This window comes from Podarcis filfolensis, assembly GCF_964270895.1.
Source record: "Podarcis filfolensis genome assembly, chromosome: 1".
NCBI classification, from domain to species: Eukaryota; Metazoa; Chordata; class Lepidosauria; order Squamata; family Lacertidae; genus Podarcis; species Podarcis filfolensis.
The window spans coordinates 3302102-3319973 of NC_139604.1; the positions used below are offsets into that span (position 1 = coordinate 3302102).

General features: G+C 46.0%; 1 protein-coding gene across 1 annotated transcript in view; it reads left to right on the plus strand.

Annotated features, from left to right (window-relative positions):
* Nucleotides 1-3684: 3684 nt before the first annotated feature.
* The window catches only part of ATIC (5-aminoimidazole-4-carboxamide ribonucleotide formyltransferase/IMP cyclohydrolase), a 32182-nt gene continuing 17994 nt past the window's right edge, over nucleotides 3685-17872 (plus strand). Inside the window, exons 1-9 of the mRNA XM_083629740.1 lie at nucleotides 3685-3927; nucleotides 6443-6569; nucleotides 10331-10407; nucleotides 12239-12305; nucleotides 14085-14173; nucleotides 15207-15358; nucleotides 15443-15599; nucleotides 16624-16749; nucleotides 17509-17616. Of these exons, the coding sequence (XP_083485866.1) occupies nucleotides 3795-3927; nucleotides 6443-6569; nucleotides 10331-10407; nucleotides 12239-12305; nucleotides 14085-14173; nucleotides 15207-15358; nucleotides 15443-15599; nucleotides 16624-16749; nucleotides 17509-17616 (1036 nt within the window). The 5' untranslated portion in view covers nucleotides 3685-3794. The remainder of the gene's footprint in view (nucleotides 3928-6442; nucleotides 6570-10330; nucleotides 10408-12238; nucleotides 12306-14084; nucleotides 14174-15206; nucleotides 15359-15442; nucleotides 15600-16623; nucleotides 16750-17508; nucleotides 17617-17872) is intronic.

Below are 17872 nucleotides of genomic sequence, written 5' to 3' on the forward strand. Positions count from 1 at the left end.
TTCTACCAAAATCTTTAATGCCCAAGTCATTGCAGTACATAATCAAATTGCTGACCCAACAGTGCCACGCCCCCTGCAACCTCGTTATAAGGAAAAGGAGCACACACAACTTAGCACCAGAACTTTGACATACCCATTCTGTGCTCTGGCACAACACTTTGGTCCTTCCCAAAGTCGCTTGCTAATAAGTCAAATGTATTGATTGATTTAGGGACGTGTGCATGGAGCAGTGGAGACCAAAAACAGGAGCCATGTTGCAGGCCACAAAGGGTGTTCTATGCATACATTATTGGCTTGCTGTCATGTGCGTAGATATGATGGTGTTCTCTAAATAGTACCAGGTGCTGGGATATTTAGCTTGGGACCAGGACACTTAAATGATTGTCTCATTTCTTATATACTTAATCCATCACTACAGGAGAGGACCTCCTCCAGATGCATCTTAACAGGAGGTGCACTCTTCATGATAGAGGATTCAGCTTTTTCATGTGGTGGAATTCCCTCCCATTACATGGCACACAGGTTCTGTCCCTCTTGTCTCTTTGGTGCCTGCTGAGAGTTTTTCTTTCAATGAAAATTTTAAATGGAGATCTTTATCCCAGTCTGATTCTGTACCGGAACTATTTTAACTGTTTTTATGTCAGGTTTGTTGTTGTTGTAAAAAATGTGTTATTTTTTGCAGGTGGAATGGTTTTTAATTGTTAAACATATTGAATTGAAAATTGAAATTGAACTTAAATACTTTATTGTCACTTGTACAACTTGTATACAGTGAGATATGGACCTGGTTTAACTATCTGTTCATTTGTTTCATGAATGTACCCGTTTTGTTTGTTTTAGAACTGTGCATTTTATTGTTGCAACCAGCTCTGGAGCCTTGTGTTGAAATGTGGGTAAGAAATCTAATAAAATAAAGGTTTGGGTTATAATCCTATTGTCTCATGGATGACTGATTTCTCCAATTGCCTCTGACCTTTTTCTTTCTAATCTATCCTGTTATTTGGAGAGGGCAATGTCCATAAATTGTATGCTTTCGCTTGACTCAAACACAAGGATAGCAGCCAGGTTTAAAGCTGAGATAGTAAGGGGTTAGCATCTCCCAATTATTTAAATCTGCTTCTCAAAGAAACAAAAAACATCATGGCACCTGGGCAAGGTCTCAGGCTACAGGCCTTTGCAGCTCGAGAAGTGAAGCGGACTGTGGGGCTGAGATTAAGGGACTGGGCAGACTGAAGTCCAGATCTGGCCACTCAAACAAATATAATTTAAAAGAGAACAGTATCACAAGTAGTGATGGCTTTAAATCAGGATTAGACCAGAAAGGTAAGGCTATAATGGCTGCTAACCCCAATGGCTGTGTTTTGCCTCTGCAGGCCAGTTGCTGGGAATTGCAAATGGGAAGTGCGTTGCTGCACTTGTGTCCCGATTTGGGGTTTCTCACTGCGAGAAAAGAATGTGGAATTAGATGGACCTTTGGCCTGATCCAGCAGGGCTCGTCTAATGCAGCAAATGCAAAAGCAAAAAAACCATCCCTGGCAACAGAAAAACATTAAATGAGCAAAGAGGAGGCAGGTCACAAGCTGTTTTTGCTGTATCAAAAAGAAAAAATACATTAGTATCCTCCTGAGTTTATGTGAAGTCAGGGTCAAAATGCATCAGGCATTCCTCATAAAATCAAGGCCTGCCTCGTCCTTCCCCAGATGAACTGGGACAGCAATACTGTACTAAACATGCAATCCTCAAACATTTCCATTTATTTCAGGGAAGATTACAGTGAAGGCCAATTAGGAGGATAGCTGAAGTAATCAAATGCAGTTGTGAATAAGCTTTTGTTTTTAGAGCTCTAATTCACTGGCAGAAGCACGTGATCACCCCACAGTTCAGCCTGTGTACTTCTGAGCACATAACAAGATGCACGGGCTCTGACCCTTCAGGTTCCAGGCCTCTTCAGGCTCAAAAGTCACACGAAACAGGGCTGCACTGGGCTTCTATGGATGCCTCTAACCAGGACTGCCCGTCCATGAGGCAAGGTGAGGCGACCGTCTCAGGCAGCAAGAGCCACAAGGGCAGCAGATCTGTCCTCCCAGGGATGCTCTACTTGCTGCTGCCGCCATGGTGGTTTATCAGTTGCGGTGCGCTCCTTGAAGGCCGGATGTGCCTCGTCCTCAGCACCCCCACCCCCTGGCCACCTCTACTGTGGCTTCTGGGCAAACAGGAGGTGCTGCTGGTCTCCTCCCACCCTTGTTCCTGATGTAGATCTTCCCTCACCCCCCTCCCCTAGCAGGAGCAGTGCCATTTTTACGGTTCATCTCAGTGCCGAAGTATCTTGGGCCAGCCCTGCCTCCAGAGTGGTTACTCAGCTGCACATCCTGTATCTTGCTCCAGGGTCAGTAACTTGGGCAGCTCAGTTTAAATTTGTAAAAGCAACTCCACTTCCTTGCTGAGGATGGATTAGTTTTCCACTTAAATTTCTATTGTGGTTTAGTCATAGTAATATAGTGACAGAGCAGTGCCACTGCAACTGCAAATGTAAGCTGCTTAGTGGCTTTCTGCGCCTTGACACAGGGAAACCTTCAATGCTCCAGATTATATTACACTACACATCTATCCACTTTTCTTCCATGGAGCTCAAGATGACATACAACTCCAACATCCCTGAGCACCAGTCCTGCTGGCTGGGGCTGGTGTAAGTTGGGAGTCCATGAATACCTGGAGGGCCCCACAGGTTCCCCATCTGTGCCCCACAGACCTGTGGCCAGAGAGTCATTCCTCTTTCCAGGACCAGAAGAACCACAACCTGATCATCAAACTGTGATTGGTTCTGAGGCAACAAGAACTGGGCCTTCTTGGTGGCTGCTCCCTTCTTGGAGAAGCCAGACTGGCCTTCCGCCAGCAGGTGAGGACTTCCTTGGAACAGGATTTTGGGAACTGACTGCTTATTTTACCTGTAAGCCACCTTCAGTCTCTGTCAGGAGAAAAGGTGCCGTGTAAATATATTCTTATATTAACTGGACTCTTACGGTTTTTTAAATGGCATACTGAGTGTGGCATTCAGTCAATATTCTCTTAGGTGAAGAGAGGATTATGATGGGTGGGCTGAAGCCAAATGAGGCAGTTGACAGAAATTTAGATGCAGCCCCTATAACTGCACCTTCTTTAATTAGGGTTAGCAAAGCAATGTTGGAAGATTTAGGACAGATTTTTAAAAAACCTCCCTCTTCACGCAACACACAAACTACAGAGCTCCCTCCCCCAGAGCCCTGCTGGTTTTGCCCCCACTCCGCTGCGAGCTCAGGGCGCCTCTGGCATCCGGGGGGGCTCCAGCCCCGCCCCCTTGTTGAAGCTTGCCTTTAGCTCTACGTTCCTTAGGCGCCTCCCCAGGAGGAAAAGGAAGCCGCCTCGCGGCAGAAAGTGCCCGCGCGCCTTCTGGAGAGCAAGCCGGAGTGCGCCTGGCGCCCCGCTGCCCCCCCCCCCCACTCGCTGTTCACGCGCAAAGCTCCCCCCCCCCCCCGCAACAGGGCAGGCACTTCGGCCGCGCGCTCGCGGGGGTCGCCTGAGCCGCGAGGATCCCCGCCGCGGGCGCGGTTGTGAACTCGGGGGGGGGGGGTTTGCCTGCTTCTTGCCCGCCCTTTTAAGTTTGGCTACGCGCTTCACTTCTATCTAGATACGGAGGGTTGTGCCCAATGCAACCCGCGGAGAAGGAGCTCAGGCACCCCGCGCCCCCCCTTCCTTGGCGCTTGCAGGACCGGCCCTTCCTCGGCAGGAGGCGAGCCCGCCCGGCCCCGCTTCCCGGCATGCACCCCTTGAGCCCTCCCCCCTTTGGGCCCACCCCCCTCCAGCCCCATTTACGCTTCCCCCCAGGTGGGGCCGAGCCTTCTCCCGCGGCGCCTCGGAGGGCAGCGAACATGGCTTCAAGGCAGCAGCTGGGTAAGGGGCGAAGGGGGCGAAGGGGCCTTTGCGCTGCGCTCTCTCGGGCTGCGGGACGGGGAGCCCCGGGCGCTTCTGCAAGTTGGGCGGCAGCTGCGGGCGAGGCGGGGAGGGAAGCCCGCGAGGGGCGCCTGGCTCCTTCGGCGGAGGGCGGCTCGGGGTTGCACATCCTAACCTCGTCCGGGTCGGAGGGAGCCAGATTTAGGGCAGAGCCCCGGCAGCCGTGTTTTTAAGAAATATATATCTAAAGGTGGCGTGGCTGGAAGAGTTAAAGTTTTCGTCTCTGCTGCAGAATCCAGGGTTAGGGTAAGAGTTGCCAAAGGCTCAGGACCAAAGTATCAGGGAGATGGAGCAACTTCACCCCCTATGAAAAAAGATTGCAGCATTTGGGCCGTTTTAGCAGGGCCAGCCCACCCAGGAGGCAAGGTGAGACACTGCCTCGGGCAGCAGATCCCAGGGTCAGTCCTTCTCCCAGTCCCACCCCCCTCCTCACCCCTTCTTCCCTGCCATTTGGGGGTCAGGTGACCAGCCCTGCTGATAGAAGCTTGTAAAAATACTCTTAGGGTGGAGAAAGTGGATAGGGCATGGGGAAGCAAACTAAGGCCCAGGGGCCAGATCCGGCCCAATCGCCTTCTCAATCCGGCCCACAGACAGTCCGGGAATCAGCGTGTTTCTACATGAGTAGAATGCGTCCTTTTATTTAAAACGCATCTCTGGCTTATTTGTGGGGCATAGGAATTCGTTCATTCCCTCCCCCCAAAGTATAGTCTGGCCCCCCACAAGGTCTGAGGGACAGTGGGCTGGCCACCTGCTGAAAAAGTTTGCTGATTCCTGGGATAGGGGGAAAATGTTGCCCCCTCTCTCATAGCAGTAGAAGTTGCTGACAAAGGAGAATGTTGGACGATTTATGACAGATAAAAGGCGGTCCTCCTTCGCACAGTGCGCAATCTATGGAACTCACTCCTGCAAGAGACGGCGACTGTCACCAGTTTGGGTGGTTTTAAAAGACCATTAGACAAATTCATGGAGAAGAGGGCACCTCTGGTTGGCCCCGTGGGACAGGATGCCGGACTAGATGGGCTCCTGGCCTGATCCAGCAGGATCCTCCTTTGTTCTTGTGTGGTAAAACTGTTTCTGGACTGTGCCACCAAGCTGTAGGCAAAAAGTTGGGGAGGGGGGAATTGCCTAGAAAGTGCAACGCTTTGGAGCCTAAGTTGCAAATGTGCAAAATAACGAAGGAGTCATCACTGAAGAAACTTCTTGTGTAGGGATGGCATAAATAAAATAAAATAATTAAATAAAACAAATCAGTGTTTCCCATCGTTTTGCTTCTGAAAACTTGTGCCAGTTACGTTTCTGGACAGACAATACAAGACATTGTAAGAAAATGGTAAGAAAGAAATAGTGTGTTGCTGATAATGCCAAGATTGCAGGTTTGATCCCTGTGTGGAACAGGTGCCTAGTCCTGCATTCAAGGGGTTGGACTAGATCAGCGCTTTCCAAACTCGGCACATTAGTGTGTCGGCTGCAGTGCGTAGGTGTGTTGCACCAACGCTCTCCGTGCTCCTCCGAGGGCTGGAAAGGGGTTAGTTTCACCTCCAGTTTGCGAGTAAAACTGAATTCCTGTGTCGTGAAATGATGCATGTCTAAAGAATGTGTCACCAACATGAAAAGTTTGGAGAGCTCTGGACTAGATGATCTTCAGGGTGCCTTCCAGCTACAATTCCATGATTCTGTGACAGGGCGGCTCCAGTGCGCTGTGCTTGCATGCGCTCTCTGTGCCTTGACCTTGAAGAGGTGCTTTGTGTATGTGTGAACCTTTGATAAGGAGTGTGAAAATGGGCTTCAGCATCCTGCCTTCTTCCTTGGGGCTGAGCCACACATGATATGTGAGATCTGTGATCAGATTCCCCACCTTTTGTTGTTTAATTTTAAAATGGAAACAGAAGACTCAAACTTTCTAGGAGCCGTGCTTCTGAGTGAGGGCTGTCTTTTGCCCCCTGGAGGTTCTTCAGCAGCTTAAAAAGGCCTTGCACCATGAACCTAAAGGCATTTAGTCGGAAGGCAAGTCCATTTATGTGACTGCAGCTTACATTTATATCCTATCTTTCCTCCAAGGAGCTCAAGGCGGCCTGCCTGGTTTTTCCTCTCCCCATTTTTATCTTCGCAGCAACCCTGGCGCAAGGGAGCCCAGTGAGCATCATGGCTGAATGCCAGCTGGAACCCTGATTTCTCAGGCCTCCCACCACCAACCACACTGGCTGGCTATAAATTATTCCATATAAATGTGTTTAGGATTGCAACCTTGCACTTTGAATCCTAAACATACCTATTTAGAAAATTTCTGCTGTCTGCTTCCCAAGTTAAGAGTGCACACGACTGCAGCCTTATTATGCATGCTTGACTCCCCGAGCTGCGTACAAGGAAATACAAGTGACTCATTGTGTATTTGGGGGTTCTGCTACATGCTAGCAGTCTTTTTAAAAATGTTGATTATCTTTTGCTTTCCTTCTAGCTTTATTCAGTGTCTCAGACAAGACCGGCCTAGTGGAATTTGCAAAATGTCTCAGTTCCTTGGGTTTGGGTTTGGTCGCTTCTGGAGGAACCGCAAAAACCCTTCGGGATGCAGGCCTGAACGTCAGGTAAAAGCTGTTTGAAGGTTCACAGATTCATGCCCCAGATGAAGTGTTTCAGAGTAATTGGCATTGCCTGCTTCTGCATTGCAAACTTGAGATTGGGTTTGCCACTTCACTTCTTAATGTCAAACCATGGATTTGTTTCATAGAAACGAGCTCTGTGATTCTGTGTTTCTTGTGCAATCCCTTCATCCACTCCTTTCTTAGTTACGTGCTAGTTTGCATAAATCCATCATTTTCTGTTAGTTTGCCAGCTTGGGTGAAGTGGCAGACTGTAGTCAGTTCAAACCAGAGAGTAAGCAAATTTAAGTAAATCTCTGCATATTGAGCTGACAGATCCTAGATGATAACTTAATTTCCTTTGCTGTGTGCTGTCCCTGTTCTCTGGGATTTTTCTCACATTGGACTTCTGTCACAGCTTGAACAGAAATCCTTAGCTCAGCATCACAACACCCGCTTTGCATAAAGAAGATCCCAGGTTCCAGCCCCAGGATCTCCAGCCAGGGCAGGGAATGTTCCCTGCCTGAAACCCTGGCGACGGTGCTGCCACTCAGAGTAGACTATATTGATTCAAAGGACCTGCAAATTAGTGTTGTGCGCACATTTTTGCCTAGGTTTCTTGTATCCTGCAAGTATTCATGTGGGGGAATGTGAAAAAGGAGGCCAGTACAAGACTTTGAAGAAATGTTCATGGGGGAGGGATGAGAGGTTCCATGTTTACATTTATTTACATATGATGGCATGTATGTTCTGCCTTTCCTTCATGGTGGTGTATGTCATTCTCTCCCTTCCCATTTTGTCCTCATAACCATCTTCTCTGGGCAAAACATGGACTATACCACTGAGCTCTCCACCCAAATTTCTAAAGGTGTGGTTTGTCTCTACATAAAAATGGCTTCTTTGAAATCCGTTCCGGAAGTCTGTTTTTTTTTTTTTAATTAATTTTTATTAACTGGCCAATCACATCAAATTAAATCACATCACATAAATTCCAAATTACAAAGCCAAATTTTTAAATTTTGTTGGGGGAACCCATACTTCAAGATCCAAAGGGGGATTCAGATCATCATCTTATTACTGCGTTAATGTCCAAATCAGTCCCAATCAGTCCAAACAAAATTCATAATTTTATCCAGTCTTATCTTGGTGTTTCCACATCATATCTTGTTCATATAATTTCTATTTTTCCTTTACGATCTCTTCTGTTAGTCTCCTTAAGCCGATAAGCAAAATAATAATCCTGTGTGGATTTCCCGTTCCTCCACTAAGTCCAGATGGTTTCCATATATCTCCTTCGTAGATAACATCGCTCTTTCCATCATAAATTTGGCATTTGTCGCTCTTAAGTCCCACCGAGAAGTTGATCCACGATATGTAAACAACTCTATTTCTGTCTTTCTCCTCCCAGACCCAAGAGCTCCAACAATGCCTCCCAAAATAGCGACGGCATTTTTAACTGCGTCATTCCAAAACTCTTAGCTTTCCAGCTTCATCTTGAAACATTGCTTTGGTTCGAAAGTTTATCTCCACACAGCCTTAAATCCACAGCTTAAGTCCTTAGTTTCTGACTAATTAGGGGAGGGGATTCTTGTTAAATCACATAAAAAAAAAGGAAGGCAGGTTTTTCCCCCCTCCCCCCTGAGTCATACCGTATCTTGACGTATCTTCTCATATTTTATTCTTGTCTTGTTATCAGAGATCTCTTCTGTCAGCAGTCTTTACTCCCCTTTTTCCTTGAAGCATGTGCAATTTATCTCGTCCAAATTGTTTCTTTTGAAGATGCTTGCAACTAGCGGCGCAAATCAGGGACGGCGTCCAGGAGTGCCGGAATCCCACAGGAGGGCTTTGTGCCTAGTGCCCCCACCTCCACAAATTCGGGGGGTGGTATAGGGCACAGCAGGCAAGGGCCGTCCCCCCCACAATCCTGGGGGGGTTAAGGAGGCTAATTACCCCCATCATGGCCTCCAAATTACCTCGTGTGGGTCGGAGAGATGTTATTGTCAGCCATCTTCCGATGCGCCGCCTAGTTCCGGAAGTCTGTTCAACTTCCAAAAAGCTCAAAAACCAAAGCATGACTTCTGATTGGCTGCAGGAAGCCAATCAGAAGACACGGAAGCCCTGTTGGACATTCGGCTTCCAAAAATAGTTTGCAAACCGGAATAGTCATTTCCCGGTTTGCGGCGTTCGGGAAGGAAAATGTTCAGGAACTAAGCTGTTTGACTTCCAAGGTACAAGACAAGGTTGCTTTTCTTTCTGAAGATGGACTTTAAAGTGGGGGGAGAGAGTGTAATGTTGTCTTGAGTTTAGAATCCTTTAAATTCTTTGCTCAGTAGCCTTTCCCGGTGAAATTTACTTTAATTAGAGGAAAGGGAATGCATTATTTGGCTGTGGTCATGTGAAAGGGAACTAATGCTTTTTCGATGTCTAGAAAGGCTTTCTGAAATGAGCAGTTGAAAGCCTTTCTGTCCCCTTTCATGTAATCTGTCATCTGTTTGAGGCTGTGTGCCATTAAGAGAAGGAAATCCATTAAGATAGGCAAGCATTAAACAAAATACCCATTCAAGACCATGATAAAGGATTAGTCCAAGAGGAGGCAACACGTGCCTCCCATGGACATTTCCCTGGGCAAAAAATTCATATTTTCCAACTCCAGTCTTTACTGATTTTTGGTCATCCTGTTGTACCATGCAAAGTATGTAGTATTTCTTAAAAAGAAAGGTGAACAGTGGTGTAACCGTAGTCTGCTGAAGAGTGTGGAGCTGTGCAGCATGGGCTCAACTCCTTATCAATTTGCCCCTTGATGCATTTTTGTTCTCCTAAATTTCCAGTAAATTTCAATTTATCTTCCCACCAACCTTGTGGTGTCGGCCAGTATTTCACAGAGGGGTGAGGAAGCTGTCAAGTTGCTATGGGTAGCTGATGTATCTAGCTCTAAATGCAGACTTGGGTTTGGGGGTTTTCATGACTGGCTGCAAAGAAGTTGGGTAAAAAAATACTAAATTTTGCCTTTACCTTGGAAAATCATACATTGTTTAGATTAAGAGGAGCTCTATTTCTAGGAGCTCAGAGATTTTACTACAAGAACTCTTTTTATTTTATACCCAAGACATTATCATGACTGTACAGAGAACCTGTGGCTAAGGAGGTACTTTGCTTATATTCAGAAGAGTTTGTTCAAATTCTAGCTTGGAAACGTTGGGTGACACTGAGTAAATAATCCTCTTTCAGCTTCCATATTCCCACCTGTACATTTAAAGTAGTGATTTATCACAGCATCATTGTCAGGCCAAACAAGGCTGGCCAAGCCAATTTATATATACGCTACAGTGACTGCCCAGAATTCAGTGGGTATCCACATGGTCAGTGCTAGCAATCCCTGTTGCATTTTGTGAAAATAAGCATGTGCTTCTTGACTTTTTGACATTCATTTAGGCAATGGTTGCTGCTAAATTTTCAGACATAGACAGAATAGACTTTCTTATTGGATTGTCAACATTCATGAAATAATTTTTTACATTCACCAATTTTTGAATGTTCATTAGAACAGATACATTAAAAGTGTTATTTAATGGAGAGAAGAAGAGATGAAAAGAATCTTCTACCATGTGTTTCATATTAACCAAATACCTATTATACCATCTCTATTGGCAGATTGGTCTTTTAGTCAAACAGTTTATTGCACCGAAGGAGTACTATAGAAATCAAGTAACTGACTTCTGACTTTCTTCTCTTTCTCTATTGCTCTCCTCCCCTCCCCCTTTGCACAGAGATGTTTCTGATCTCACTGGCTTTCCAGAAATGTTGGGCGGGCGTGTGAAGACCCTTCATCCTGCTGTCCACGCAGGTAGCTTGGTCCTAACGTGCTTCTGTTGGCTGTATTTTATGGAATTTGTGTGGCATCTGGGGAAAGGTGGATCTGCTGAAGTTGCACATCGTCCAAATCATGGCGGGGGGGTGGGGGGTGGGAGTGATTTGTGGCCTCTGATCTTACTTTATGCCATCCCTGAGAACACTTATTCCAGATTAGTCAAGGCTTTTGCTTCTGGCTCCTCCCATCATTGGCTCTGGCCACTTCAGCATGCAATCTCAATAGATTACTCATTGCCAGAAAAGAGGCTGCTTACCCCATTATCAAGCTTTCCTCTCACAGAAGTGATGCGCTTGGTCTGGCCTGTTTTGCTCCAAGCTCTGTATGAGGACCTGCATCCCTGAATGCGTCTTCACAGAATAATTCCTTCCCCGTAGAAATATAGGGTGCTGCCCCTCTCCCTGAGATCCAGTATTGTGTGTGTGTGTGTGTGTGTGTGTGTGTGTGTGTGTAGAAACTGGAATTGGTCCTAAATACTGTGCATCTTCCTGGAGGATAATCTGTGAGCCTTATTACGGCCCATGATTCTGACTACAGTGGTACCTCAGTTTACGAACTTAATCCGTTCCAGAAGTCCACTCTTAAACCAAAACCGTTCTTGAACCAAGGTGCGCTTTCCCTAATGAGGCCTCCCGCCGCCGGTGCCCTTCCACAGTTCGGCTTCCGTTCGAAGACCGAGGTAAAGTTCGCAAACCAGGACACTACTTCCAGTTTTGTGGAGTTCGTAAACCAAATAGTTTGTTAACAGGGCTGTTCTTAATCCGAGGTACCACTGTAGCCTATGTAAGTTTTCCACAGTGATTATATGTTTGTGGTTCCTTGTTTACAACTCCTTAAAAAGACTGAGTGTTCATTTTAGAAGCATAAAGTCAAAAGTTTTGTGGCTCCTTACAGCTGAATTAAGAGTTGGAAGGGGTCATGTAGTACAGTTCTCTCAGAATAGTGGTGTCGCACCAAAATGCATTTAAGAAACTACATATTTAAGTCTCCCTTCCCAGTCATAAACTGCCTTCTTCTGCAAAGGTAGAATGTTGGGAATTGGCATATTAGGGAAAGGCTAGGCTGAGTTTTCTGGGTGTCAGGTTTTTGTTTTTTGTTTTAAGCATATGTGAGCTTTCATTTATGTGATTCTCACCTGCGTTCTGAAGTTATATAGTCCCCACAGGGCAGTACTATGTCATTTGTCTTTATACATAGCTCAGCCACTTTCCTATAACATGAGCTTGATGACATGAGGGATTCCCTTCCCCCTCCTTTTGAAAAACTTGGCGTTGTGAAAATATGTTGGTTTAGAAATCCAAAAAACAATGGCATGTCAAATACTGCTAGAAACGTAGGCCAGTATTCTGTCATAATTTGGAAGCCTTAAAAAATGCAGAGGGAACTTTTTCTAAAGCTCCATTCCTGTGCACAGTTACTGGGGAGTATTCCATTGAACCTGCTGGGTCTGAGTAGGCTTGAATAGGCTTGTGCTGTAAGAGCAATTCAAAGTCTGAGTCAAGTAGGTGCCTTTGAGACTTAAGGCTTCAACACTTTATAGACCTGGGTAGGAATAAGCCCAGTACACATAGTGGGTCTCACTTAGATTTAAAAATACTTTGGCTCATGCTGTCTCAACTTCGATAGCTATATGCTAAGACTTAACTGGGATGTTCATGAGTAATATTTGAGTAACTAGGAAAGTAGTTGGCACTTATCTCAGTTATGAAATCTCTACAGGAGAATCTGGCATTCTCAGCCTTAGCTAATCATACATTGGTTTTCCTACTCCTTTCTCTAATTCTTTTATCCCCCCTCCCTCCATTAGGTATTCTGGCTCGGGACATCCCACAAGATAAAGCTGACATGGATAAATTGGATTTCAGTCTTGTAAGGTAAAATGTTTAAAGGGTCACTGTGAGTTAATGAATAATCATGACATAAACCTGCAACCAATCAAATGTTCATTTGCCGTAGACACCAGGGCTTCTGCTCCATAAACAAGCCTTTATCTGTGTGTTAGAGTAAAAAATAGATCAGATGCATAAATTTTGTGAGATGGTGTCATTGTCATCATTTTTGGAGCGAAGGAAAAGGGAGGAAAAAAATAGTGTAAGAGACTTAAAGGCTCTATACTTCTATTCATTGTTTTAATTTTGAAACACTGGCAAACATGCCCTTTTGAGATTTACACAGTACTGTTTAGATTTCAACATGTAAGTCAACTTCAGACGTAAGAGTGCATAAATTCAGGGCCAGAGGCTGAGGACCCTGGGGCTGAAGACTTGGTTTGTGCACGCCCCCCCGCCCCCTTTCAGTTTTGCGCCTCTTGCCCCATCCCTTAACTTAGAGGCAGCGCAATAATTCTTCAGCTTCATTTGATTGGCCAACTTGATGTGGGAGTGGTGCAAAGTGTGACTTTGGATGCCAAACAGAAGTTATTCATTAAATGGAAATCAGAAAGTTAAGCATCAAAGTTAAATAAAAGTGGTTCTTAACTGGCCAGTTTTGCGTAAAGAACAGTGAAAGCGTAACATGGGTCACTGTCTGGCAACTGGTCACCGGATTCTGTACCATCAGCACCCAGTGACCTGGACAGATGACTTTTAGTGTTTTATATTTCTGGACCACCTTAATGATACTGGGTTTTTTAACCTAATAAAGGACAATATGGGCACAATCCAACCAAAATATTTGGTCCCTCTTACTGATTTCAGAGGAGAATTAAGCATATGTGTAATGCTCTTTCCCCCATCTCCTGTGGGAACTAGTGGGTGGATTGTGTCCATAATTCTCATTCTGTCACAATCTCAGCAGTGTAGATCCTCTGCTGTTTGCCCACTGCTTCCTTTCAACTGGGTTCCGTATGGATGAAATGCACGCTCCTCTTATTTGGTGGGCTACCTGAAAACAACTTTAAGGTGATGACCTGACTCTGGATTGCCAGATTGAGCCAGGTAGTGTTGCAAAGGCTGCTCCCGTCCTGCCTTTTGAACCTGCCCTTTGGAAGAGCAGCTGCTGGGGTGTGGCTGTCCTGAGTGCCCCATGCCAGGGTCTTGTTTCTGTTTTGCTTCAGCAGGGATCCGATAAATGATCGCTTTGCATTAGGGCAGGGATGGGGAACTGCACCCCCTACAGATGTTGCTGCATTATAGCTGCCATCCTTCCTGGAGTCAAGGACCACATTTTCCCTCAGAAGGATATGTCTGGGGTACTGCATACCAGTGTTGCAGGCGGTGGAGGCAGAGCCACAAGTCAGCAGAGCCAGAGCTTGTAGTTGCTCCCTTGTTTATTTCTGCCACCCTCTTATCCCCTCTTTTCATTCCTTCCTGCCTGTTGACAATTCCCCCTTTCCACAAGAAAGCTTGGCATGGGTGGGTTCAGGGGAGGAGTCTGATTCTCAGGGATCATGTGTGGAGGGGAGGGGTAGCCCTTCCTTAAGCTGCCATCCCCTATGAATCACACGCACACATATCACACAGCAGTTCGGCTTAGCAGAGCGGGGCTCCCACTTGCATGAACAGGATGTCCCGCACTTTTAAAGTGGGCGGCTGTGGCCAATTTGGGGAGGTGTGGGCTGGCTTCAAGGTGCCGTGGGCTGCATCAGCCCCATAGCTCTGCAGTTGCCTGTCTGAAATGAACAATTTAAAGCCATTTAATCTTCTTCCTTCCAGAGTTGTAGTTTGCAACCTCTACCCCTTTGTCAAGACAGTCTCATCTCCAGGTGTAACTATCCCAGAAGCAGTTGAACAGATTGACATAGGTAAGTCAAAGGAACATTGGTTTGAATGGATTGTGCCTTGCAACTTTGTGCCAGCAACTTTGGGGCTGTCACTGCTTCATCTTTTCCTTGAAAACAGACTTCAGGGAGGGGTGTGGAAAGGGATGCATGTGTGCAAGCCCACCACCGCTGGGTATCCCAATGTTTGTCTTGCAACGCTGCATTTCTGGCCACGTGGTGGCTTTTCTGTGACCTGGACAAGCAGAAACGGAATTGGAAATGGTTCCTTGGACAAAAAGGGTCCTTAAAATCTATTTTGTATGTAGTAATTAGCTGAATTTTTCTAAAGGTTCTCTTTCCGCCAGAGAAATTTTCATAAATGATGAATTTACTTTGAGAAGCCAGTGCAGAAACCGCTGCATTATCCACCTTACCCAACGATGAAGCTTTGCTGACTCAATGGACTTCCATGCACACAGTGTGGCTTCGGCTCCTGTCCTGTCCCCTCCAGTCCCCCCCCATCAAAGTTGACTCCAGGGGGTTGAAGGACCCTCTGCAGCAGATTTTGCGGGGAGGGAGCATGGAGGGGAGGGAAATAAAAAGAAATCCCATCATAGTGGAACTGCATCTATATGGTGCATCGGATACAACCCAGTGGTTGTCATACAATCTGTTGAGTGGTTGGAAGGCTGGCTGTAAAACATGCTATAAATCCTGCAAACCCTGTGTGCGAGAGGAAATGAGTTGTATGTGAGATGACTAGATTTGGTGTGTCTGAGATATTGTATAGCAAGGTTAGGGAGCCTGAGGGCCTTCAGACTTCATTGGACTCTAGTACCCATGATCCCCAGCCAGCATGGCTGCTGGTCAGGAATGGTGGAATTTGCAGTCTGGCAACATCCAGAGGACCAGGGCTTTTTTTCAACTTCGTTCCGGCACCTCCCCTGAGGGTTCTGGCAGACCCTGGATGGATCAGCGCGTTGCGTGTTTTTGGTGTTTTTGAAGGTAGGACCTTAAGCTTCCAATCTGTGAATGGTGAATGGTGATGGTTTTCCTGGCTTCCTTTTAATTGCAGGAGGTGTTGCTTTGCTGAGGGCTGCTGCAAAGAACCATGCTCGCGTGTCTGTTGTGTGTGATCCTGGGGACTATCCCACCATAGCAAAGGAAATGCAGGCGTCCAGCGCTAAGGATACGACTTTGGAAACTCGGCAGCAACTGGCTCTGAAGGTCAGCTTTCTGGCTGTGCATGGTGCTTTCCCACAACTTTTCAAGTATGCTGGTGACTGACTAGTCTCAATGCTCTTTCTGCAGGCTTTCACTCATACGGCTCAGTATGATATGGCCATCTCTGATTACTTCAGGAAACAGTACAGCAAAGGGGTGTCTCAACTTCCCCTGAGGTATGGCATGAATCCACACCAGACTCCTGCTCAGCTCTACACATTGAGGTCTAAGCTTCCTCTTTCAGGTAGGATGCCTTGTAAGTCTGTTCTGAATAACCTTATAATGGTACTGTAACAATGCACGCAGATCCTCCTTTCTGAACACAGTGCGTTCCCAGGGAATCGTTCATTAAGTGAATGTTTGCATAGCAAACTGATGATTTCCTATGGGAAATTTTCTATAACCTGTGATTTGTCATCCCTTCCTCCATGATTTCTGCCTGAAACTGCTGCAGCCAATCAGCAAAAGTCATACAAAGGAAAAACTGAACTGCCCGATTTCTACTGCTCCTTGATTTCTCTGATCTCTCTCCCTCCCACCACGGTTTCTGCCCCAATGGCTGCCGCCAACCAGCAAAAAACAAACAAACAAGGAAGTGGGCAAACTTTGGCTGTTCGGATATCTGAATCAGTGTAGTGAGGTTTGGGCATAATCCTTTGTGTTCAGATAACAGATTTTTTTTATAACAAGAGTTCTGACAGTGGGACCTGTGTACTAGGAAACAGTTCTTTTGAATATACAGAACACATTTCTACTGTAATCTTTACAAGAACTACTATCAGGTAGGTCAGAATTGATATTTCCACATCACAGACTGTAGAGAACAACACTTATTCAGTACATTCAAAACAGGTAAAAGAGGTGAGATTAGGAGCTATACCTCCTAATCTTAGGCATACCTAAGATATACCTCCTAATCTTAGGCACTACATTTCACCCGGCTCTCAGTAATGCTACTGATGGAGGCAGTGTGCTTTAGTGGTTGGAGTGCTGTCAAGTTCTTCAAGCCCTCAGATGTTTCGTTCGTTGCTCTTGTTAATGTAAAAGTGGAGGGGGACCTACCTTCCTTCCTTCCTTCCTTCCTTCCTTCCTTCCTTCCTTCCTTCCTTTCTTTTCCCTTGTGTTTACCATTGGTAGGATTAAAAGCAAAGAGAAATGGTTCATAACACTTTGTTCCTAAACTGAATGGCACCTTCCGCTTTGGCTGTTGGTGCCCCTACATAAGAATGGCCTTTATGACTGAATTTACTTTTATGTTCTGCCTGCAGTTCTGAATGGCTCTCCTGGGTTTATAAACCTGTGTGATGCTCTGAATGCCTGGCAGCTGGTCAAGGAGCTCAAACAGGCTTTGGGCATTCCAGCCGCAGCCTCCTTCAAACATGTCAGTCCAGCAGGTAAGACTCTGACTTCCAAGGATGCGTCCCAGTTAACTTGCTTGGCTTTCTCCAGCTGTGCTCTGTGTTAAAGGAGACTGTATTTCTTGTGTTACATCTGCAGAGATGCACTAATGTCCTATCTAGAAGAGCTGAGGCGCTTAACAGAAAGGTGAACTAGAGCTCTGTTGTGCACTTCTCTTTCTCGGAGTAGCGCGTATGCGCAGAGTTGGCAGGGGGCTTCAAAGGTCCCTCAGCCCCTTACCAATGCAGGAAATCTACTGCTATAGCTTCTCCAAAAAGTCACCATCCAACACCTGCTTGAAAACCTCTATGAGAGGATAATCCACCACCTTCCAAGGCAGTCTTTTCCAGTTTCAAATAGCTTAGTCCAAGTCTTTTTGTTCTTTCTTGTAGTTTGAATAATGGAATTGCGATTTGAAGCTCAGGTTCTGATATTTGCAGGTGGGGAGTGCCATACACAAATGGTACTGCATCTGTAGGCCTGTGGCCCTTCCAGATGTTGGGCTGCAAAGCCCCCATTGGCCACAGCCACTGTAGAGAAACAAATAATAATTTATAATAATTTATTATTTATACCCTGCCCATCTGGCTGAGTCTCCCCAGCCACTCTGGGCGGCTCCCAATCAAGTATTAAAAACAATACAGCGTTAAATATTAAAAAATTCCCTGAACAGGGCTGCCTTCAGATGTAATAATAATAATTTATTATTTTTTTACAAAGCTCTTCTTCCTGCCTTTACTTCTTTTGCCTACCAGGTGCAGCTGTTGGCATACCTCTCAGTGAACAGGAAGCTCAAGTCTGTATGGTGCACGACATACACCACACCCTGACACCCTTGGCATCTGCATACGCGCGAGCAAGAGGTGAGTGGGGACTCAGGGCAAGTTACCGTATTTTTTGCTCCATAAGGCACACCTAGTTTTTAGAGGGGGAAAACAAATATTATTTAAGAAAAAAAATATTATTTAAGAAAAAAAATATTATTTAAAGGGAGTGCTGAGCAGAGCCTGGGATGCATACAGGCTCTGCTCAGCACTCCCTTTCACAAGCCGCGTGGAGCGTGTGTGCGGCACTTGCAGGCTTTTCCCCGAGGAGCAGCTCTTTAAAGGGAGCGCGGCT